Source organism: Oncorhynchus mykiss, chromosome 4 (assembly GCF_057628025.1).
Source record: "Oncorhynchus mykiss isolate SJ-2025 chromosome 4, ASM5762802v1, whole genome shotgun sequence".
In the NCBI taxonomy this organism is placed as follows: Eukaryota; Metazoa; Chordata; class Actinopteri; order Salmoniformes; family Salmonidae; genus Oncorhynchus; species Oncorhynchus mykiss.
In genome coordinates, this window is record NC_143025.1 from 88,159,000 (window position 1) to 88,185,000 (window position 26,001).

The 26,001-nt window shown below is 44.0% G+C and overlaps 1 protein-coding gene across 2 annotated transcripts in view; it reads left to right on the top strand.

Moving 5' to 3' along the window:
- The first annotated feature begins 4,179 nt into the window (after positions 1–4,179).
- Positions 4,180–26,001, top strand: part of LOC110521104 (ras-related protein Rab-15) — a 35,198-nt gene continuing 13,376 nt past the window's right edge. Inside the window, exons 1-3 of one of the 2 annotated variants that reach the window (XM_090233231.1) lie at positions 4,180–4,583; positions 23,384–23,427; positions 23,761–23,821. Coding sequence is in view for 1 of the 2 variants with exons in the window: in XM_036976243.2 (XP_036832138.1) it covers positions 4,460–4,583; positions 23,384–23,444; positions 23,761–23,821 (246 nt within the window). In the remaining variant the exon portion in view is untranslated. Of the gene's footprint in view, positions 4,584–23,383; positions 23,445–23,760; positions 23,822–26,001 lie in introns of both variants that reach the window. The other variant, XM_036976243.2, reaches the window with a different exon arrangement.

Sequence of the window (26,001 nt, forward strand, 5' to 3'; positions counted from 1 at the left end):
GTAGAGCAATTGACATTGAATTATCTGGCAACAGCTCTGGTGGACATTCCTGCAGTCAAAATCAAATCAAATCTTATTGGTCACATACTGTACACATATTTGGCAGATATTATTGCGCATGTAGCGAAAAGCTTGTGTTCAATTGCACGCTCACTAAAATCTTGAGACGTGTGCCATTGTGTTGTGCGACAAAACTGCCTTTTATTGTCCCCAGCACAAGGTGCACCTGTGTAATAGTCATGCTGTTTAATCAGCTTCTCGATATGCCACACCTGTCAGGTGGATGGATTATTTTGGCAAAGGAGAAATGCTCACTAACAGGGATGTAAACAAATTTGAGCACAAAATTTGAGATAAATTATCTTGCGTATGGAACATTTCTGAGCTCTTTATACACATGTTGCATCTCTATTTTTGTTCAGTGTAGTTCTTCAGTTTCAGATAAAACAGAATTTGGAATACTTAAGAGACTTCAACTTGCAATGGGTCGGAACATTGGCTTCAAAGTATAAATTCTTAACGCAACTTAGAAACTATGACGAGGATGACAGGAGGCAGGAGACCATTTTAGAATATGAGGCACATCTTCAGTTCTGACCAGTAGCAACGAAGAAGAATATCTTGATTAAGCCCCGCCCCCCTCCCCCCCCCCAACCACTTGTTTTTTCCTACTAGCACTGACTTTGCTGATAGCTACTATGTTGAGGAAACATGTACTTACTGTGACATGCGGTTGACTCACCTAGCTATCTTTAGAAGAACACAAATAAGTGATGGAGATGAGTTCTGAGAGATGACATAAGCCCATCTTCAGATAAATGGCATATATTATATAAAGTATGTGGTCATCAATGATATGCTTTGTGGGAAATACTCTTAGGTAATTAGTTCTCGTGCAGGCTCAGAGTTCATACAGTTGTCTGCCTGGCAGTAGTCTCCATACCACATAAGCATCAGAGAGATGACGCAATCCCTTCTTCGGGTACTGGTAGTGCTGGTCTCTCAATAGAGTGGGCCTGAGGAGAAAACACAGAGTGGGAATCCATACACTGTACACATACATGGTTGCTAATAGGCTGAGCGCCAGTCTGTTTGTGCTATCATGCCAACTCACTGCCATGTATGGCTTGACAATGACAGCAGTGGAGTAGGTGAGAGTATAAACTGATCTGGGACCAGGGTACATTATGGCTTCTAAAGCTAGTGACACATCTATCACTCCAGTGTTAATGCTAAATTGTAATTATTATTTCGCCTCTATGGCCTATTTATTGCCTTTACCTCCCTGCTCTTCTACATTTTGCACACACTGTACATAGAGTTTGATATTGTTCTATTGACTGTACGTTTGTTTATGTGTAACTCTGTGTTGTTGTTTTTGTCGCACTGATTTGCTTTATCTTGGGCCAGGTCGCCGTTGTGAATGAGACTGGCCTACCTGGTTAAATAAAGAAATCTGATATTGGCTTGGATACATACACAACAAACATAACACAGGCTACACAACAAGCTAAATACATGTGGGGTACCTTAAACTACTAGGATACCTTTTATGCATAAAACACACATTTTTTATACGTTTAAAATGACTGTACATTCTACTTAGAGTGACTTCTTTAACAACTTCAGAAGTAAATCATCTCTCTCCTTTCTCCCAAATAACCAACTCAGTACTGTTGATCTGCAGGTGCCAACAGTGACACGTGCACATCCATTCCTCTGCGTCAAAGGCTATGTGTGTGTGTGTGTGTCACATCACACCCGACACTCCCCCTCCTCTCCCGAGTAAGTAACCTTTCCTCAGAGGTGTGTGTGTGTATGTGTGTGTGTGTGTGTGTGTGTGTGTGTGTAGAGGTGCATGTCATTAGAATCCACCTGCTCTGGCCTGCTATGTTCAGTACAGGCTTAGTCACTGAGTTAGTCACAGATCAGCTGGCATTTCATTATTACCCTACTGTACAATAAAGAACATCACAACACCCCAGCAACCACGCAGACGTTAACACACGACAGAAGTCTTCAAGCACTACAGCATGTGGAAAGCATACGGTCCTTTCAAACTTGAATGTTTGGACTAGGACGGATAATAACTTTACAGGCTAATCACAAAGTTGTAATTTGTATTCAGATGTGCTGGTCTGTCTTCATCTAATCTCATATATATATATATATATATATATATATATATATATAGTGCATCCCTAATAAATATATCGGTGAGCATATCGGAATCGGCTGATATTAGCTAAAAATGCCAACATCGGTATCGGCCGATGTCTAGTTTATGTAGGTATGCACATGGCATAATGACGCCGTGTAAAATGTTACGCTATACGTGCAACACAGCGTTCCTAACCTCACCCACAATGTCTGCTGTGTGGATCGAGCAGTCAACAAGTCCAGCAGTCGTTTGAAAGAGTAAGAACATTTCAGAGAGACAACTCAAAGGCGAAATCGATTAACGCCAAGATAATGGAATTGATTGCCCTTGACAATCAACCGTTTTCTGTCGCCGACTGGTTGAGCACCGGGACAACACTACCAAGTGCGTCATTTTTCAGATGTCGCCCTACAGGAGTTACACAGTGATAGCGTCACTGCTATTAGCTTCCTGACTTACATACTATGGAACGCCGTTTGGGTCTTTGCGTGTCAAAAAAGACACAGTAGCACTGTCAAAGCTGTACAAAAAAAGTATACAAACAAGCAAACACCGGCCACGAACGATGTGTTTACAATACCGCTTTGGTAATAAAGCATCATTTGTTTCACCACAACTTCTGGGGTAGCTAGCTTTAGCTTGATACTTAGCTAGCACCAATACAACCAGCCTGAAAGCAATGATCAGTAGAAACTGCAGTCATTTTCATTATTCTTAGCAATGATTTAGGAATCCTTGTGAGTAAGTATTAGCTAGGTTGCCACTTGTTGTTCGCCTATTGAAATTGAACTTCTGTTCATGAAAATATATAGCTAGCCAGCTACTTAACCCTGTTGCCCAAAGCTAACGTTGTAAGCAGCCAGCTAGCTTCCTCTGGCGAGTGAGGCTCACCCGGCCTGGATTGTTTTGTGAAGCTAGCCACAATAAGGATTAGACACAAATGGAATTTGCGGTTAACCTTCAAAATAAAAGTATGTCATTGACAGTGATGCAAATGAATACAAATAGTTGAATTATGCCATATGTTTATTTTGAAGGCTAACCCAAAAGTCCACTATTGTGGCTCATCCACCATTAATCAAATAAGAACTGTCTTTATAAATTAAGGTTATTTTAGATGATGACACCTAGCTATATAGAAACAGATTGTCGTTTTGCTATGTTTTTGGGGAAGAACATTGTTTGGATCCGTTGAGCTAGCTAGCTAGCTTTTTGTTATGACCAGCACTGAAGGTGCGCGAGACAACTTTACCAGCATCATAGCATACAGCATCATAGCAACATATGAATCGTTGTGACATATGAAATACGAGTGATCATGTAATCAATGTGTAATAACTTCGTAAAACATTTATGAACCCGTTAAATTATTACGTGACGTGCCGTCATATTCATGTCCTGATTGGTCAACAAGAGTGTTATTTGACAAAAAATGTCAAATAGTATATTTTTTGACACGCAAAGACCCAAATGGCGTTCCATTGAAATCCTGGTTGAGAATGAAACGACTTGACAACGAAACAGCACAGCAAGTAAGTGAAAGAAATAGGTTTTGATGATGTTTTACTGGCAATGGGGACATACGTAAATGCCAACAAAATAACTTTTTTGGTCAGTGTTGTGTATGTGTGTAACCTTTTTATTTAATTTGCTGTCATATTAGTGCATGAATATTCTGATGAATCCTAAAATACATGCCTAGGGGTAGGGGTCATTTATGAAAAAATGTGTTAACTCAATCCAACCATGCTTTATTTGTTATGTGGTAAAACGTCTACTAGAATCCTTTACAGATAAACGTGTAGGCTACTTGGCACATCATAAAATAACAATTATTTTAGGCTGTGGGAATAAAAGAAATAGCCCTATTTAATTTAGCTCACTTTAGGTAGCCCGTGTTTTCTTTGCACAATTACTCTTCCTGGTGTAGTTTACGGACAATAAAATAATAAAGGTGTTTCTTCTGTACTGTCGTGTTTACTCCCGCGCGTTCTCAACCAACCATCTCGCGTGTCGGTGATGTCAAGTGAAAAGCGGATGCTGCTGGGAGCTTCCCCCGCCACCGCACCCATCAGAGGAGGAGTGGGCTGGGTGGAATCCCTTCTCTTATACCTAGGCTTTGTTACCAAAGAGACCGCTCCTCTTGGTTTGATAGACAGAGCTGCTCGCCGGTTCCTCGAAAGACGATCAAAAGACTTGATTGCATTTTGGGCAGACATGGGCTGGGGTGTAGCTGTGTTGCTTTTGGTAATTCGTTGCTGAGTTAGCTTTGCTGGCTGTTCTAATTTCTAACACGCTATGGCTAAGCAGTATGATGTGCTCTTCCGACTCCTGCTTCTCGGAGATTCGGGGGTCGGAAAAACATGTTTATTATGCAGATTCACGGACAACGAATTTCACCCGTCTCACATTTCCACAATCGGTAAGACCATTCCTTTGATGCACGAATACATTATTATTTTTTTGGAGGGGGGGGGGGGGGGGGGGGGGGGGTTGATCAGAATGCACCTAATCAGATCTGATTATCTCTATGCTAAATAGTCTAATCGAATATAATTGTCGCTCTATCAATTAGCCTATTGAAAAGAGCATGTACATTATTCTACATTTTATTTGTGCAGAATGTACCAATTTGCTATTAGACATTTGCAATTAGCCCCATTGTGTATTAAAATGAAGTGTCCCTCTCTTTCTCAAAGCATTGTATCATTCTATTGTTTTGCATATCTGAGCTCTGATTACAAAACGAATTAGTTTCAGTAATATAATTTTTTTTTTTTTTTTAAAGCCAGTTGCGAGGTTGGGGGGGGGGGTCGTCCACTTGGTAAAATATCCAACTGCACTAATGATGACCACCAGTAGACTACACTTACTGCAGTTGCTACCTGGATACAGAGTGATACATGGTATACCACATCAGATGTTATCTGCAAACTATGAGCAGGATATTGAATATGTTTATGTTATTTTGAACAAAGTAAAAATGCATGAATACAAGTAGAGTATTCCAAGACGTTATGTAGCCTATGGGACTATCAGTAACTGTCAGAAACAATTGGGACACATTTGTTACACCATTTTTTTTGTGAATAGCTGCTTCTTTTACTAAATGCACGTGAACAAAAGTAAAGTGAATTTTTTTTTTTGTGGGAAAATGTGTCACTTTTACCCACAATTACCTCAGGGTAGCCTAGTGGTTAGAGCATTGGACTAGTACCCGAAAGGCTGCAAGTTCAAATCCCCGAGCTGACAAGGTACAAAATCTGTCATTCTGCCCCTGAACAGGCAGTTAACCCACTGTTCCTAGGCCCTCATTGAAAATAGGAATTTGTTCTTAACTGACTTGCCTAGTAAAATAAAGGTAAAAAAAAACTACTTGTACCCCTGCACATTGCCTCGGTACTGGTACTCCTGGTTTATAACCTTGTTACGTTTTAACTCGGCACTGTTGGGAATGGGCACTGTTGGCACTGTTGGGAATGGGCACTGTTGGGACTGTTGGGATTGGGCACTGTTGGGACTGTTGGGAATGGGCACTGTTGGCACTGTTGGGAATGGGCACTGTTGGCACTGTTGGGAATGGGCACTGTTGGCACTGTTGGGAATGGGCACTGTTGGCATTGTTGGGAATGGGCACTGTTAGGAATGGGCACTGTTGGGAATGGGCACTGTTGGCATTGTTGGGAATGGGCACTGTTGGGAATGGGCACTGTTGGGAATGAGACTGTTGGGAATGGGCACTGTTAGGAATGGGCACTGTTGGGAATGGGCACTGTTGGCATTGTTGGGAATGGGCACTGTTGGCACTGTTGGGAATGGGCACTGTTGGCATTGTTGGGAATGGGCACTGTTGGGAATGGGCACTGTTGGGAATGAGACTGTTGGGAATGGGCACTGTTAGGAATGGGCACTGTTGGGAATGGGCACTGTTGGCATTGTTGAGAATGGGCACTGTTGGGAATGGGCACTGTTGGGAATGAGACTGTTGGGAATGGGCACTGTTGGGGCTTGTAAATAAGCATTTCACTGTGAAGTCTACACTTGTTGTATTCAGCGCGTGTGACCAATGATATTATTTTGGTTTGAAATATATACATAATCTACATGCCTTGTCATTTTACTGCAATATAATATATATATTAGAGTTACTAATAGTGTAAAAGTTATTGTCATGCAAAATAGTGTAATTTCACCTACGCTTCATCCTTGGTCATTGCTTTGCCTCGGTCCAACCCTTGTAGAGAGAGAGAGAGAGAGAGAGAGAGAGAGAGAGAGAGAGAGAGAGAGAGAGAGAGCGAGAGAGAGAGAGAGAGAGAGAGAGAGAGAGAGAGAGAGAGAGAGAGAGAGAGAGGCAGAGAGACAGAGAGAGACAGAGAGAGAGAGAGAGAGCGAGAGAGAGAGAGAGAGAGAGAGAGAGAGAGAGAGAGAGAGAGAGAGAGCATTAAAGCAGTGGCCTACGGACCCAACAAGGTTTTCCCCTATAGTTAATATGGGCTGTCATACTCCATTCCTCAAATGAACAGCTCCTCACTCTACTCCACTGCCTTCCTATTGAGCCCGGTGAAATAAGCTATCAGAACCGACCTGTACCAGTCATTCTCCTATCTTCCCAGTCAAGGCAGGTTTTCCTTTCTGTGACTGAACTCCTCCTCCCTGGGTTCAGGGACATCACAGAGAAATATCAGATTATGTTCCAAATGGAACCCTATTCCCTATATAGTGCACTACTTTTGACCAGGGCCCTATTCCCTATATAGTGCACTACTAGAGCCGTATTCCCTATGTAGTGCACTACTTTTAACCAGGGCCCTATTCCATATATAGTGCACTACTATTGACCAGAGCCCTATTCCCTATATAGTGCACTACTATTGACCAGAGCCCTATTCCCTATATAGTGCACTACTTTAGACATTCGGTCCTCTAATACAGGACTAGTAAAGTACACTAGCAACCTGCATGTCCCTTCCACCTGATGATCTCTCTTTTTCAGCTATCTATTTCCTGTGTTTGAGGGGTTCAAAATCTACTTGTCACTTAAATCTCACTGGATTGATTGTTTTCCTTTTACTCCTGCGACTTTTTCATACGCTTTGCTTGTGCTTCTAGTTGTTTTAGTAATGACCTGTCAAACACACCCTGGTACTGGCTGAAATAGACTCAACGGAATAGATTGTCTTTCTGTTGCATCAGGATCTGGATCTTATATCACTTATATCACAAGAACAAGAAAGATAACTTTATTTTGATGGGTGTAAAAAAATTTTTTTTTGTGGAATTTAAAAAAGTAATAATTAGAAATGTTTACAAATTAGATGCTCTGAAATGAAAGCAATTTACGAAAATTAACATTCAGATTATAGTAGTATTATGTCTCGTCTCACAAACAATGTAAAGTACACTACATGATCAAAAGTATGTGGACACCTCCTCGTCTAACATCTCATTGCATAATCATGGGCATTAATATATAGTTGGTCCCTCCCTTTGCTGCTATAACAGCCTCCACTCTTCTGGGAAGGCTTTCCACTAGATGTTGGAACATTGCTGCGGGGACTTGCTTCCATTCAGCCACAAGAGCATTAGTGAGGTTGAGCACTGATGTTGGGTGATTAGGCCTGGCTCACAGTCGGCGTTCCAATTCATCCCAAAGGTGTGCGATGGGGTTGAGGTCGGGGCTCTGCAGGCCAGTGAAGTTCTTCCACACCGATCTCAACAAACCATTTCTGTATGGACCTCACTTTGTGCAAGGGGGCATTGTCATGCTGAAACAGAAAAGGGCCTTCCCCAAACTGTTGCCACAAAGTTGGAAGCACAGAATCGTCTAGAATGTCATTGTATGCTGTAGCGTTAAGATTTCTATTCGCTGGAACTAAGGGGCCCGAAACATGAAAATCAGCCCCAGACCATTAAGCCTCCTCCACCAAACTTTACAGTTGGCACTAGGCATTGGGGCAAGTAGCGTTCTCTTGGCATCTGCCAAACCCAGGCTGCCAGATGGGGAAGCATGATTCATCACTCCAGAGAACGCGTTTCCCGTGCTCCAGAGTCCAATGGCAGCGAGCTTTACACCACTCCAGTCGACGCTTGGCCTTGCGCATGGTGATCTTAGGCTTGTGTGCGGCTGATCGGCCATGGAAACCCATTTCATGAAGCTCCCGACAAACAGTTATTGTGCTGACGTTGCTTACAGAGGCAGTTTGGCACTCAGTAGTGAGTGTTGCAACCGAGTACAGGTCCCGTTCTATGAGCTTGTGTGGCCTACCACTTAGCGGCTGAGCCGTTGTTGCTCCTAGATGTTTCCAATTCACAATAAGAGCACTTAAAGTTGACCGGGGCAGTTCTAGCAGGGCAGAAATCTGACGAACTGACTTGTTGGAAAGGTGGCATCCTATGACGGCGCCAACATTGAAAAGTCCCTGAGCTCTTCAGTAAGGCCATTCTACTGCCAATGTTTGTCTATGGAGATTGCATGGCTGTGTGCTCGATTTTATACACCTGTCAGCAAAGGGTGTGGCTGAAACAGCTGAATCCACTAATTTGAAGGGGTGTCCACAAACTTTTTAATATTCAGTATAGTGTATGGATAAATAGGTGTAATCTAGACCCAAACGTGTATATATATTTTTCCCAGGGTATTCTGCTATTGACACACTAGTTGAATTATGCAACAGAACGTGACAACAACAATAATAAGCAGGCAGTGTAGACAGCGCAGGTGAATGTAGGCAGGCCTCGTCAGAGGACGTTATTGGGGTTGCAGCCTTGTTCCACCCCTTTATGCTAATGTATCAAATATACAAATACACCACAATAATTATGCAAATTATGTACTTTTATTTATTTTAACACTGAATATCAAATAAATACCTGACACCATTAGAAAATGTATATATGAGATAATTCTAAGCGTTTTGACGACTGTTGCCAGAGTACATTATACACATTATCAACATTCTAGGATAGAATTTTGGAAGAACCCATTTCTAGAGTTCTATGGTGTTCTCTGTCTAAAGTTGTAGAACCTGGAGTGTTCTTCAGAGAACTACATCCCTAGTGTTATCTCTGTGGTGTTCTCTGTCTAAAGTTCTAGAACCTGGAGTGTTCTTCAGAGAACTACACCCCTAGTGATATATCTGTGGTGTTCTCTGTCTAACGTTCTAGAACCTGGAGTGTTCTTCATAGAACTACATCCCTAGTGATATCTCTGTGGTGTTCTCTGTCTAAAGTTCTAGAACCTGGAGTGTTCTTCAGAGAACTACATCCCTAGTGATCTCTCTGTGGTGTTCTCTGTCTAAAGTTCTAGAACCTGGAGTGTTCTTCAGAGAACTACATCCCTAGTGATCTCTCTGTGGTGTTCTCTGTCTAACGTTCTAGAACCTGGAGTGTTCTTCATAGAACTACATCCCTAGTGATATCTCTGTGGTGTTCTCTGTCTAACGTTCTAGAACCTGGAGTGTTCTTCATAGAACTACATCCCTAGTGATATCTCTGTGGTGTTCTCTGTCTAAAGTTCTAGAACCTGGAGTGTTCTTCATAGAACTATATCCCTAGTGATATCTCTGTGGTGTTCTCTGTCTAAAGTTCTAGAACCTGGAGTGTTCTTCAGAGAACTACATCCCTAGTGATCTCTCTGTGGTGTTCTCTGTCTAAAGTTCTAGAACCTGGAGTGTTCTTCATAGAACTACATCCCTAGTGATATCTCTGTGGTGTTCTCTGGCACAAAGCATATTGTGTTCTAGAATATAGTGTTCTGTTCTCTGTCGACTGCTCCAGCTCGCCCAGCCGGCTACGTCAGATCAAATAACTGGGTGGGTTGCAGGTGCAGCCAGGTATTCCAGCCAGGAGTGGAGTGGTAATATGTTTGTCTGTCTGCTATAAGACAACAGTGCTTCTGTAAACAGGGTTACAGATGGCCACTCATGTGCCTGTCTGCTATCGGCTGTCTACCAAATGACATCCTATTCACTAAATAGTGCACTACTCTTGACCAGGGCCCATAGAGCTCTGGTGAAAGGTTGTGCACTATGTTGGGAATAGGGAGCCATTTGGGATGCGGTCTGTCTAAGGACCTCTATGGGAGATCAAACAAACCAAATTGAGTCCACAGAGAGGCATAGATCCAGACCGACTGACCAACACTGGCTAACACCACTCTGACTATCAATATAGTGTATACACACACACACACACACACACACACACACACACACACGTTGGTTTTACTATCCTTGTGGGGACCAAACAATTGATTTCCATTCAAAATCCTATTTTCCTAACCTAACCCTAACCCCAATGCCCTACCTCTAATCCCTAACCCTAACCCCAATGCCCTACCCCTAATCCCTAAACCTAACCCCAATGCCCTACCTCTAATCCCTAACCCTAACCCCAATGCCCTACCTCTAATCCCTAAACCTAACCCCAATGCCCTACCTCTAATCCCTAACCCTAACCCCAATGCCCTACCCCTAATCCCTAACCCTAACCCCAATGCCCTACCCCTAATCCCTAAACCTAACCCCAATGCCCTACCTCTAATCCCTAACCCTAACCCCAATGCCCTACCTCTAATCCCTAAACCTAACCCCAATGCCCTACCTCTAATCCCTAACCCTAACCCCAATGCCCTACCCCTAATCCCTAACACTAACCCCAATGCCCTACCTCTAATCCCTAAACCTAACCCCAATGCCCTACCTCTAATCCCTAACCCTAACCCCAATGCCCTACCCCTAATCCCTAAACCTAACCCCAGTCCCCTAACCCTAACCCTAATGCCCTACCCCTAATCCCTAAACCTAACCCCAGTCCCCTAACCCTAATGCCCTACCCCTAATCCCTAAACCTAACCCCAGTCCCCTAACCCTAACCCTAATGCCCTACCCCTAATCCCTAAACCTAACCCCAGTCCCCTAACCCTAACCCCAATGTCCTACCCCCAAACCTAAACCTAACCCCAATCCCCTAACCCCAATGTCCTAAACCTAAACCTAACCCCAGTCCCCTAAACCTAACCCCAATGTCCTACCCCTAATCCCTAAACCTAACCCCAGTCCCCTAACCCTAACCCCAATGTCCTACCCCCAAACCTAAACCTAACCCCAGTCCCCTAACCCTAACCCCAATGCCCTACCCCTAATCCCTAAACCTAACCCCAATGCCCTACCCCTAATCCCTAACCCTAACCCCAATGCCCTACCCCTAATCCCTAAACCTAACCCCAGTCCCCTGACCCTAACCCCAATGCCCTACCTCTAATCCCTAACCCTAACCCCAATGCCCTACCCCTAATCCCTAAACCTAACCCCAGTCCCCTAACCCTAACCCCAATGCCCTACCCCTAATCCCTAACCCTAACCCCAATGCCCTACCCCTAATCCCTAAACCTAACCCCAATGCCCTACCTCTAATCCCTAAACCTAACCCCAATGCCCTACCCCTAATCCCTAAACCTAACCCCAATGCCCTACCCCTAATCCCTAAACCTAACCCCAATGCCCTACCTCTAATCCCTAACCCTAACCCCAATGCCCTACCCCTAATCCCTAAACCTAACCCCAGTCCCCTAACCCTAACCCCAATGCCCTACCCCTAATCCCTAAACCTAACCTCAGTCCCCTAACCCTAACCCCAATGTCCTACCCCCAAACCTAAACCTAACCCCAATCCCCTAACCCCAATTCCTTAACCCTAACCCCAATCCCTTAACCCTAACCCCTAAACCTGAACCTACCCTCTAAGCCTGAACCTAACCTCTAAGCCTGAACCTAACCCCTAAGCCTAAAATATCATTTGTTATAGCTGCCTCCACATGTTCTTCAAATACTCAAGTAGGCCAACACGTTCTTCAAATACTCAAGTAGGCCCACATGTTTGTCAAATACTCAAGTAGACCCACATGTTCTTCAAATACTCAAGTAGAATCCACATGTTCTTCAAATACTCAAGTCGATTCCACATGTTCTTCAAATACTCAAGTAGGCCCACGTGTTCTTCACATACTCAAGTAGGCCCACATGTTCTTCAAATACTCAAGTAGGCCGACATCTTTGTCAAATACTCAAGTAGACCCACACTTTCTTAAAATACTCCAGTAGGCCCACATGTTCTTCAAATACTCAAGTAGGCCCACGTCTTCGTCAAATACTCAAGTAGGCCCGCACGTTCTTCAAATGCTCAGGTAGGCCCGCACGTTCTTCAAATGCTCAGGTAGGCCCGCACGTTCTTCAAATGCTCAAGTAGGCCCACATGTTCTTCAAATACTCAAGTAGGCCCACATGTTCTTCAAATACTCAAGTAGGCCCACATGTCCTAAATAGTGTTTCTATTAATATCTTCTTCTGAATATTTGTGTTCATTTCAAGTTTAGACTCTCAACTAAGACCTGTGACTGTGTTTTTGACAGTGTCTCAGAAACACACAGCCAAGACTCTATAGATGGGAGTATATTATATTGTTATGTATATATATATATATATATATTGTTTCTGAGACTCAGCATTTAGGATAGAGTGTTTCCAAGCAGAGGAAGACCAAAAGGCCATTACCACTATTGGCAGACTCACTAAAGGTTAGAGACAGTGATTTAATAGAACAATAACGTTCTTCCCTGTGTTCCCACAGCCTGACAGATACCAGGTGTTCTAGCTGTAGATGGCTATGACTAAAATGATGTTGTACCTTACGCTAGGTAGGGCTCAGAGTTTACCTGTCAGGTCATGTGATCTGGTGATGCTGTACATTACGCTAGGTAGGGCTCAGAGTTTACCTGTCAGGTCATGTGATCTGGTGATGCTGTACCTTACGCTAGGTAGGGCTCAGAGTTTACCTGTCAGGTCATGTGATCCGGTGATGCTGTACATTACGCTAGGTAGAGCTCAGAGTTTACCTCTCAGGTCATGTGGCCTGTAGGAACTCCTGCCCCCCTCTTCTTCTGTTAGTTTAGAACTCTAGACCTGAATGCATTAATGTTATTAATTTAATAAGGTTCAGGTTAACACACTATTACCATGTGTCCAGCTGGTGGTCCTCTGTAGCTCAGTCGGTAGATCATGAGGCATGAATCACCAAGACAGTGGGTTTGATTCCCAGAACTACCCGTATGTGAAATATTTCAGCACTCATGACTATAAATGTGTTTGGATAAAATCATCTGCTAAATGGTATATATATTATTGCCACTTTATGTGCAACCTCCACTACCTCCACTGGTCACCGCAGTAAGCAGCTACCGCCAGGCAGCCATGATTTAGGAGACATGTTTAATCACACGATCCATGCATTTAATCTCCCTCGCCTGAGCGGTCGGCCTGTCAATGACCTGTGAACTCCTTGGAGCCTCTGGCTGTCATATTGGCTGTGAGGGATAGTAGGAGGTGTGTGTGTGTGCGTGCGTGCGTGCGTGCGTGCCCTATATCATGAAACAATAAGCAGCTCTTCGAACCCACATCTACTACGTCCCCCCCCCCACCACCACTGTTAAGTGCTGCTTATTATGGGATAGCTACAATAAAGGGGATGCCCTGGACATGGCTCACTGACAGAGATAGGATACGTCCCAAATAACACCCTATTCCCTATATAGTGCACTACTTTTGACCAGGGCCCATAGTGTTCTGGTCAAAAGTAGTGCACAATATAGGGCAATAGGGTGTCATTTGGCACGCACATATACTTATGCATTCATAGAAATGGTTGGCTAATTGCTACGCTAAGTAGAAACACTGTTGTCAGTATGTTGAATTAAACTGTTGGGTGTGATGAACATAGATCTACTGAATACTATATGACTGTGTGATACAACTCTGGGTTAAACACACTGTAAACACAAAATACTATATCAACTCTGGGTAAAACACACTGTAAACACTCAATTCTATATAAACTCTGGGTAAAACACACTAAACAGTAAATACTATATCAACTCTGGGTAAAACACACTGTAAACACTAAATACTATATCAACTCTGGGTAAAACACACTGTAAACACTAAATACTATATAAACTGTGTAAAACACACTGTAAACACTAAATACTATATAAACTGTGTAAAACACACTGTAAACACTAAATACTATATCAACTCTGGGTAAAACACACTGTAAACACTAAATACTATATCAACTCTGGGTAAAACACACTGTAAACACTAAATACTATATCAACTCTGGGTAAAACACACTGTAAACACTAAATACTATATCAACTCTGGGTAAAACACACTGTAAACACTAAATACTATATCAACTCTGGGTAAAACACACTGTAAACACTAAATACTATATCAACTCTGGGTAAAACACACTGTAAACACTCAATTCTATATTAACTCTGGGTAAAACACACTGTAAACACAAAATACTATATAAACTCTGGGTAAAACGCACTGTAAACACTAAATACTATATCAACTCTGGGTAAAACACACTGTAAACTCTACATACCGTATGGCCGTCTGATACAACTCTGGGTAAAACACACTGTAAACACTAAATACTATATCAACTCTGGGTAAAACACACTGTAAACACTAAATACTATATCAACTCTGGGTAAAACACACTGTAAACACTAAATACTATATCAACTCTGGGTAAAACACACTGTAAACTCTACATACCGTATGGCCGTCTGATACAACTCTGGGTAAAACACACTGTAAACACTAAATACTATATCAACTCTGGGTAAAACACACTGTAAACACTAAATACTATATCAACTCTGGGTAAAACACACTGTAAACACTAAATCAACTCTGGGTAAAACACACTGTAAACACTAAATACTATATCAACTCTGGGTAAAACACACTGTAAACACTAAATACTATATCAACTCTGGGTAAAACACACTGTAAACACTAAATACTATATCAACTCTGGGTAAAACACACTGTAAACTCTACATACCGTATGGCCGTCTGATACAACTCTGGATAAAACACACTGTAAACACTAAATACTATATCAACTCTGTGTAAAACACACTGTAAACACTAAATCAACTCTGGGTAAAACACACTGTAAACAGTAAATACTATATCAACTCTGGGTAAAACACACTGTAAACACTAAATCAACTCTGTGTAAAACACACTGTAAACAGTAAATACTATATCAACTCTGGGTAAAACCCACTTAATAGGTCTAGTTGAAAGCTGCTTGTTTTCTTTGCCTTACTTGTCCCAAGGTGGACGCTTTAGTTTATTCTCCCTCCCTTCCCCTGTCCTTTTGTATGTTTCAGTGCTGCCAATGTAGTTTACAATGGACAAGCTTGCTGTTTGTGTCCTAAGCATAGAGTCCCCTGAAGACTACAGTACTGTGAATGGCTTGGCATGGCCTTAGTGAGGAGAATCACTCTGATTCACTCTTATAGGGTTTGCAAAATTTCCAGGTTTTCCAGAAATCCTGGTCGGTGGATTCTGGGATTTAATTCCCACCTGAATCTAGGAATTTTGATACCAGGATTTCTGGAAAAGCTGGGATTTTTTTTGGCGGGGAAAAGTTACTGGATTGTTGCAACGTCTCTCACACTGTGTGACAGATCCAGAGATGTGACTGGAGACTCCTATGGTGTCACTGTCTACAACCATTTATATTGTAGTCATTGTAGCAGACTCTCTCTCCTAATCCTAAACGATTTTGCTGTCAGTGCATTCAACTAAGGCAGGTAAGACAACCGCATTAGCACAGTCACAGCCATGTTTTAGGGTAAGACAGGCCCCGCTCTCCCCAGTTGTCCCAGCGTCTATGTGTCCAACATAAAAGCCTGTCTGTCAGTATTAGGCCCACTGCCTACAGTACACTCCTGTCGTGTCATCACCTGATGAAGGTAGAAGTGAGCTGTGTCCAAGGTCATTAGACCAGTCACCTCCTTGTACCTATTAACCCTGTACAGCTTCTCCGCCTTGCAGACTGTGATGAAACGCTTACCGTGACAAATTAGCCACGGCTTTCTCAGAGGGGAGCTGTATTTGAGCTGTCATTGTCACGGCCGGGTGTGATGTGTGATGGGCTGTAGAGTCATAGACGGTGTCCATTTCATTCACAGAGACACAGACACTGTGACAAAAGACTTCGGGTCTGCAAGTCGACCGGTACACACCTAGTGATCCTATTGTAGCGACCTCATCAAGGGTGGCGAGCGGCGCCAGCAGTTTAAGGCACTGCATCTTAGTGCTGGAGGTGTCACTACAGACCCTGGTTCGACCTTAGGTTGTAAGCACATCCGGCTGTGATTGGGAGTCCCATAGGGCGGCGCACAATTGGCCCATTGTCGTTAGGGTTTGGCCGGTGTAAGTGTCCCTGTCGGGGTCGTGTCCCTGCCGGGGTCGTGTCCCTGTCGGGGCCACCCCCCGGAACTCGCTACAATATGAAAACCCCTCTCACCTTATACAATAATATTTTTCTTCTTCAAATCCGATGTTTGAACACTACTGTGATATATTCTATCAGATCTTGCTTAGATAGCTGAGCCAACACTTCCCATTCATCTATTCTAGAGGACATCTTAGATAGCTGAGCCAACACTTCCCATTAGTCTATTCTAGAGGACATCTTAGATAGCTGAGCCAACACTTCCCATTCATCTATTCTAGAGGACATCTTAGATAGCTGAGCCAACACTTCCCATTCATCTATTCTAGAGGACATCTTAGATAGCTGAGCCAACACTTCCCATTCGTCTATTCTAGAGGACATCTTAGATAGCTGAGCCAACACTTCCCATTCATCTATTCTAGAGGACATCTTAGATAGCTGAGCCAACACTTCCCATTCATCTATTCTAGAGGACATCTTAGATAGCTGAGCCAACACTTCCCATTCATCTATTCTAGAGGACATCTTAGATAGCTGAGCCAACACTTCCCATTCATCTATTCTAGAGGACATCTTAGATAGCTGAGCCAACACTTCCCATTCATCTATTCTAGAGGACATCTTAGATGGCTGAGCCAACACTTCCCATTAATCTATTCTAGAGGACATCTTAGATAGCTGAGCCAACACTTCCCATTCATCTATTCTAGAGGACATCTTAGATAGCTGAGCCAACACTTCCCATTCATCTATTCTAGAGGACATTTTAGATAGCTGAGCCAACACTTCCCATTCATCTATTATAGAGGACATCTTAGATAGCTGAGCCAACACTTCCCATTCATCTATTCTAGAGGACATCTTAGATAGCTGAGCCAACACTTCCCATTCGTCTATTCTAGAGGACATCTTAGATAGCTGAGCCAACACTTCCCATTCATCTATTCTAGAGGACATCTTAGATAGCTGAGCCAACACTTCCCATTCATCTATTCTAGAGGACATCTTAGATAGCTGAGCCAACACTTCCCATTCATCTATTCTAGAGGACATCTTAGATAGCTGAGCCAACACTTCCCATTCATCTATTCTAGAGGACATTTTAGATAGCTGAGCCAACACTTCCCATTCATCTATTCTAGAGGACATCTTAGATAGCTGAGCCAACACTTCCCATTCATCTATTCTAGAGGACATCTTAGATAGCTGAGCCAACACTTCCCATTCGTCTATTCTAGAGGACATCTTAGATAGCTGAGCCAACACTTCCCATTCATCTATTCTAGAGGACATCTTAGATAGCTGAGCCAACACTTCCCATTCATATATTCTAGAGGACATCTTAGATGGCTGAGCCAACACTTCCCATTCATCTATTCTAGAGGACATCTTATATAGCTGAGCCAACACTTCCCATTCATCTATTCTATAGGACATCTTAGATAGCTGAGCCAACACTTCCCATTCATCTATTCTAGAGGACATCTTAGATAGCTGAGCCAACACTTCCCATTCATCTATTCTAGAGGACATCTTAGATAGCTGAGCCAACACTTCCCATTCATCTATTCTAGAGGACATCTTAGATAGCATATACTTTGAAGCTGCACGTCACTCACTCCCAGATCACTGAATGCAGGGATGACTCCAGGAGAGAAGCAAAATGAAAGATGTAGAGGGAGAGACGTGGAGAGCGAGAAGCATAGAAAGAGTGAGGGGAAGAGAGAGAGAGAGAGATGCTTGGAGAGAAGCAAGACAAAGAGAGAGAAAGAGGGAGAAAGAGGGAGAGAACGAGAGCCTTCATGTCTGTGTTTTTTCCTGCTTTCACTCCTCCCAGCCCCAGGCAAGACAAGCCAGTGACCTTTCACTGTGCCACGGTCTGCATACTCCTTCCCTAGTCGCACAGTCCTAGTTGTCACACAGTCCTAGTAGTCACACAGTCCTAGTTGTCACACAGTCCTAGTAGTCTCACAGTCCTAGTAGTCACACAGTCCTAGTAGTCACACAGTCCTAGTAGTCTCACAGTCCTAGTAGTCACACAGTCCTAGTTGTCACACAGTCCTAGTTGTCACACAGTCCTAGTAGTCTCACAGTCCTAGTAGTCACACAGTCCTAGTAGTCACACAGTCCTAGTTGTCACACAGTCCTAGTAGTCACACAGTCCTAGTAGTCACACAGTCCTAGTAGTCACACAGTCCTAGTAGTCACACAGTCCTAGTTGTCACACAGTCCTAGTAATCTCACAGTCCTAGTTGTCACACAGTCCTAGTAGTCACACAGTCCTAGTTGTCGCACAGTCCTAGTAGTCACACAGTCCTAGTAGTCACACAGTCCTAGTTGTCACACAGTCCTAGTAGTCACACAGTCCTAGTTGTCACACAGTCCTAGTAGTCACACAGTCCTAGTAGTCACACAGTCCTAGTTGTCACACAGTCCTAGTAGTCACACAGTCCTAGTAGTCACACACTCCTAGTAGTCACACAGTCCTAGTAGTCACACAGTCCTAGTTGTCACACAGTCCTAGTAGTCACACAGTCCTAGTTGTCACACAGTCCTAGTAGTCACACAGTCCTAGTAGTCACACAGTCCTAGTTGTCACACAGTCCTAGTTGTCACACAGTCCTAGTTGTCACACAGTCCTAGTAGTCACACAGTCCTAGTTGTCACACAGTCCTAGTAGTCACACAGTCCTAGTAGTCACACAGTCCTAGTTGTCACACAGTCCTAGTAGTCACACAGTCCTAGTAGTCACACAGTCCTAGTTGTCACACAGTCCTAGTAGTCACACAGTCCTAGTAGTCACACAGTCCTAGTAGTCGCACAGTCCTAGTAGTCACACAGTCCTAGTTGTCACACAGTCCTAGTAGTCGCACAGTCCTAGTTGTCACACAGTCCTAGTTGTCACACAGTCCTAGTAGTCACACAGTCCTAGTAGTCACACAGTCCTAGTAGTCACACAGTCCTAGTAGTCACACAGTCCTAGTTGTCACACAGTCCTAGTAGTCACACAGTCCTAGTTGTCACACAGTCCTAGTTGTCACACAGTCCTAGTTGTCACACAGTCCTAGTTGTCACACAGTCCTAGTTGTCACACAGTCCTAGTTGTCACACAGTCCTAGTAGTCACACAGTCCTAGTAGTCAGACAGTCCTAGTAGTCACACAGTCCTAGTTGTCACACAGTCCTAGTAGTCACACAGTCCTAGTAGTCACACAGTCCTAGTAGTCAGACAGTCCTAGTAGTCACACAGTCCTAGTTGTCACACAGTCCTAGTAGTCACACAGTCCTAGTAGTCAGACAGTCTTAGTAGTCACACAGTCCTAGTTGTCACACAGTCCTAGTTGTCACACAGTCCTAGTTGTCACACAGTCCTAGTTGTCACACAGTCCTAGTAGTCACACAGTCCTAGTAGTCACACAGTCCTAGTAGTCACACAGTCCTAGTAGTCAGACAGTCCTAGTAGTCACACAGTCCTAGTTGTCACACAGTCCTAGTAGTCACACAGTCCTAGTAGTCAGACAGTCCTAGTAGTCACACAGTCCTAGTTGTCACACAGTCCTAGTAGTCACACAGTCCTAGTAGTCACACAGTCCTAGTTGTCACACAGTCCTAGTTGTCACACAGTCCTAGTAGTCACACAGTCCTAGTTGTCACACAGTCCTAGTTGTCACACAGTCCTAGTATTCACACAGTCCTAGTAGTCAGACAGTCCTAGTAGTCAGACAGTCCTAGTTGTCAGACAGTCCTAGTTGTCACACAGTCCTAGTAGTCAGACAGTCCTAGTAGTCAGACAGTCCTAGTTGTCACACAGTCCTAGTAGTCACACAGTCCTAGTAGTCACACAGTCCTAGTTGTCACACAGTCCTAGTAGTCACACAGTCCTAGTTGTCACACAGTCCTAGTAGTCACACAGTCCTAGTAGTCACACAGTCCTAGTTGTCACACAGTCCTAGTAGTCACACAGTCCTAGTAGTCACACAGTCCTAGTAGTCACACAGTCCTAGTTGTCACACAGTCCTAGTTGTCACACAGTCCTAGTTGTCACACAGTCCTAGTAGTCAGACAGTCCTAGTAGTCACACATTCCTAGTTCTCACACAGTCCTAGTTGTCACACAGTCCTAGTTGTCACACAGTCCTAGTAGTCACACAGTCCTAGTAGTCACACAGTCCTAGTAGTCGCACAGTCCTAGTAGTCGCACAGTCCTAGTAGTCACACAGTCCTAGTAGTCATACAGTCCTAGTAGTCACACAGTCCTAGTTGTCACACAGTCCTAGTAGTCACACAGTCCTAGTTGTCACACAGTCCTAGTAGTCACACAGTCCTAGTAGTCACACAGTCCTAGTAGTCACACAGTCCTAGTAGTCACACAGTCCTAGTAGTCGCACAGTCCTAGTAGTCACACAGTCCTAGTAGTCGCACAGTCCTAGTAGTCACACAGTCCTAGTAGTCGCACAGTCCTAGTAGTCACACATTCCTAGTTGTCACACATTCCTAGTAGTCACACAGTCCTAGTTGTCACCCAGTCCTAGTAGTCACACAGTCCTAGTAGTCACACAGTCCTAGTTGTCACACAGTCCTAGTTGTCACACAGTCCTAGTAGTCACACAGTCCTAGTAGTCGCACAGTCCTAGTAGTCACACAGTCCTAGTAGTCGCACAGTCCTAGTAGTCACACAGTCCTAGTTGTCACACAGTCCTAGTAGTCACACAGTCCTAGTTGTCACACAGTCCTAGTAGTCACACAGTCCTAGTTGTCACACAGTCCTAGTAGTCACACAGTCCTAGTTGTCACACAGTCCTAGTAGTCACACAGTCCTAGTTGTCACACAGTCCTAGTAGTCACACAGTCCTAGTAGTCACACAGTCCTAGTAGTCGCACAGTCCTAGTAGTCGCACAGTCCTAGTAGTCGCACAGTCCTAGTAGTCACACAGTCCTAGTAGTCACACAGTCCTAGTAGTCACACAGTCCTAGTTGTCGCACAGTCCTAGTAGTCACACAGTCCTAGTAGTCGCACAGTCCTAGTAGTCACACAGTCCTAGTTGTCACACAGTCCTAGTAGTCACACAGTCCTAGTTGTCACACAGTCCTAGTAGTCTCACAGTCCTAGTTGTCACACAGTCCTAGTAGTCACACAGTCCTAGTAGTCGCACAGTCCTAGTAGTCGCACAGTCCTAGTAGTCACACAGTCCTAGTTGTCACACAGTCCTAGTAGTCACACAGTCCTAGTAGTCGCACAGTCCTAGTAGTCACACAGTCCTAGTAGTCACACAGTCTTAGTAGTCACACAGTCCTAGTAGTCACACAGTCCTAGTAGTCAGACTGTCCTAGTAGTCACACAGTCCTAGTTGTCACACAGTCCTAGTTGTCACACAGTCCTAGTTGTCAGACATTCCTAGTTGTCAGACAGTCCTAGTTGTCAGACAGTCCTAGTTATCACACATTCCTAGTTGTCACGCAGTCCTAGTAGTCAGACAGTCCTAGTAGTCACACAGTCCTAGTAGTCACACAGTCCTAGTTGTCACACAGTCCTAGTTGTCAGACAGTCCTAGTTATCACACAGTCCTAGTTGTCAGACAGTCCTAATAGTCACACAGTCCTAATAGTCACACAGTTCTACACTCTTAGAAAAAAAGGGTTCCCTTAGGATAACCCTTTTTGGTTCCAGGTAGAACCATTTTGGGTTCCAGGTAGAACCCTCTGTGGAAAGGGACATACAGTATATGGATCCCAAAAGGGTCGTACCTGGAAACAAAAGGTTTCGACCTGGAACCAAAAATGGTTCCTCAAAGGGTTCTCCTGTGAGGACAGCCAAATAACCATTTTAGGTTCTAGGTAGAAACCTTTTCTTAAAAAAAAAAGTGTTGCTTTACTGTTTCAACAGACCTCTCTGTCTCTCCCTGAAGTGGAGTGAACTCCAGTCTAGGCCCAGGCCTGTGAGAGAGTGTCTATCGTGTTTAAGATGAGTGTCTGAGTGCAGAGACTGTATCAAGCCATCACACGGCAGTATGAAAAGTAGGCCTGTGAGAGTGTCACTAGTTGTCTATCGTGTTTTAGATATGCGTGCCGAGATGAGACTCGTTTCGAATGAACACACTGAAGTACAAAAGCAATATGTCACATCTATCAGAGTATCTTTCTCATGGGAGTGCCCTGTCAACAGAAGAGGTGTATATCACCCACAATGGGCATCTCACGGGTTAAGTCTGAGGGTCTGAGAGTGTGGCTACAGGGTCGACAGATGAGCTTCAGTGCCAAAGCCCTTATCAAGTGAACACACTGCAGTTTAAAAGCAGTATTTCTGTCATCTACGCTGCTCATTTTCAATGGAGGGCCTGCTCAGGCTGAGTAGAGGAGGAATGTAACTGATGAAAAACACACCACAGGCAGAGTATCAGAGTGTCTGAGGGACTGAGTATTGATTTGCCACAGTTAACCCTTCCCTGGAGTGGAGCCTTACATCATGAGTAATGGTTTGTGAGTCTTTTATCTTTTTTAGTTGGGGTTCATTGGTTAGAGCTGTTTGTTGACTGTTGGGGTGGTTAAATGCCATGTATGTTTACCTACGTATTAGTCTGAGAGAGGATTTCAGATCGGCCAAAAACATTTAGGATAGAAAACATATTAGTCTAATAGTTTAGGATAGAAAACAGAAGAGAAAATCTCACCTCACCCCCCCCCCTTACCACGGCTCACCTTAACCACGCCTCACCTTAACCTTGCCTCACCCCCCCTTACCTCGCCTCACTTCACCTCACCCCCCCCCCCCCACGCCTCACCTTAACCTCACCTCGCCTCACCTTAACCTCGCCTCACCTCTCCACACATTAAATAGGATGAATTAACCTGAGGTTTCCATAGGCACAATATTGACTTGTCTGTTCTTTGTCTCTCCTCAGGAGTCGATTTCAAAATGAAGACGCTAGAGATAGACGGCATCAAAGTGAGGATACAGATTTGGTAAACCAAAAGCAGCCGCATTCATATTCTACATTGACACCATGTTAGTCATTTAGGAGGACACTCGTGTTCAGGCTTACAGTGGCTGACATACGGCTGCTTACAGACGGGACACTAAACAAGTTCAGACAAAAGGACATCCCCTCTCTGTAGTGCACAAAAACCCTTTGCAATGACTCGTACCTCAAGATAAAAAAAACGTTTTTTTGAACTCACAAAGATCCACCGTGGATCGAAACAGCCTGATATTATCACTATTCACTGGCCTGTATGGTAATTTTCTAAAAGAGGGTGATTGACTTTTGATTTCTTCCAGGGACACAGCAGGACAGGAGAGATATCAGACCATCACTAAGCAGTACTACAGACGAGCACAGGTATGATAACTACTATTCCTCATGATATTGCAGGTACGAGGTCAGATCAGGTAAGATAACTACTCTCTCTGCTAGTTAGTGTCATAGTAACAGTTTCCTGGTGTTAGTTAGTGTCATAGTAACAGTTTCCTGGTGCTAGTTAGTGTCATAGTAACAGTTTCCTGGTGCTAGTTAGTGTCATAGTAACAGTTTCCTGGTGATAGTTAGTGTCATAGTAACAGTTTCCTGGTGCTAGTTAGTGTTATAGTAACAGTTTCCTGGTGCTAGTTAGTGTCATAGTAACAGTTTCCTGGTGCTAGTTAGTGTTATAGTAACAGTTTACTGGTGCTAGTTAGTGTTATAGTAACAGTTTACTGGTGCTAGTTAGTGTCATAGTAACAGTTTCCTGGTGCTAGTTAGTGTCATAGTAACAGTTTCCTGGTGCTAGTTAGTGTCATAGTAACAGTTTCCTGGTGCTAGTTTGTGTCATAGTAACAGTTTCCTGGTGATAGTTAGTGTCATAGTAACAGTTTCCTGGTGATAGTTAGTGTTATAGTAACAGTTTCCTGGTGCTAGTTAGTGTCATAGTAACAGTTTCCTGGTGCTAGTTAGTGTCATAGTAACAGTTTCCTGGTGCTAGTTAGTGTCATAGTAACAGTTTCCTGGTGCTGGTTAGTGTCATAGTAACAGTTTCCTGGTGCTAGTTAGTGTTATAGTAACAGTTTCCTGGTGCTAGTTAGTGTCATAGTAACAGTTTCCTGGTGATAGTTAGTGTCATAGTAACAGTTTCCTGGTGATAGTTAGTGTCATAGTAACAGTTTCCTGGTGCTAGTTAGTGTCATAGTAACAGTTTCCTGGTGATAGTTAGTGTCATAGTAACAGTTTCCTGGTGCTAGTTAGTGTCATAGTAACAGTTTCCTGGTGCTAGTTAGTGTCATAGTAACATTTTCCTGGTGCTAGTTAGTGTCATAGTAACAGTTTCCTGGTGCTAGTTAGTGTCATAGTAACAGTTTCCTGGTGATAGTTAGTGTCATAGTAACAGTTTCCTGGTGCTAGTTAGTGTCATAGTAACAGTTTCCTGGTGCTAGTTAGTGTCATAGTAACAGTTTCCTGGTGCTAGTTAGTGTTATAGTAACAGTTTCCTGGTGATAGTTTTATTTAAATGTTTTACCTTCGATCCAGCAACCTTTCGGTTACTGGCCAACACTCTGACCACTAGGCTACCTGCCGTCCCTACACTCTGACCACTAGGCTACCTGCCGTCCCTACACTCTGACCACTAGGCTACCTGCCGTCCCTACACTCTGAACACTAGGCTACCTGCCGTCCCTACACTCTGACCACTAGGCTTCCTGCCGTCCCTACACTCTAACCACTAGGCTACCTGCCGTCCCTACACTCTAACCACTAGGCTACCTGCCGTCCCTACACTCTAACCACTAGGTTACCTGCCGTCCCTACACTCTAACCACTAGGCTACCTGCCGTCCCTACACTCTAACCACTAGGCTACCTGCCGTCCCTACACTCTAACCACTAGGCTACCTGCCGTCCCTACACTCTAACCACTAGGCTACCTGCCGTCCCTACACTCTAACCACTAGGCTACCTGCCGTCCCTACACTCTAACCACTAGGCTACCTGCCGTCCCTATACTCTAACCACTAGGCTACCTGCCGTCCCTACGCTCTAACCACTAGGCTACCTGCCGTCCCTACGCTCTAACCACTAGGCTACCTGCCGTCCCTACGCTCTAACCACTAGGTTACCTGCCGTCCCTACACTCTAACCACTAGGCTACCTGCCACCCCTACACTCTAACCACTAGGTTACCTGCCACCCCTACACTCTAACCACTAGGCTACCTGCCACCCCTACACTCTAACCACTAGGCTACCTGCCGTCCTTACACTCTAACCACTAGGCTACCTGCCGTCCCTACACTCTAACCACTAGGCTACCTGCCGTCCCTACACTCTAACCACTAGGCTACCTGCCGTCCCTACACTCTAACCACTAGGCTACCTGCCACCCTATTTATTGTCATAGTAACAGTTTCCTCCTGTCCACTCACCACCCTTATCACCCATGGATACTATAATACGTGGTGTTGCTTTGACAACCATAACAGAATCAGATGACATGTTTCTTCCCTTCCCCCCCCCTTCCTTTCCCTTCCCTTCCTTTCCCTTCCCTTCCCTT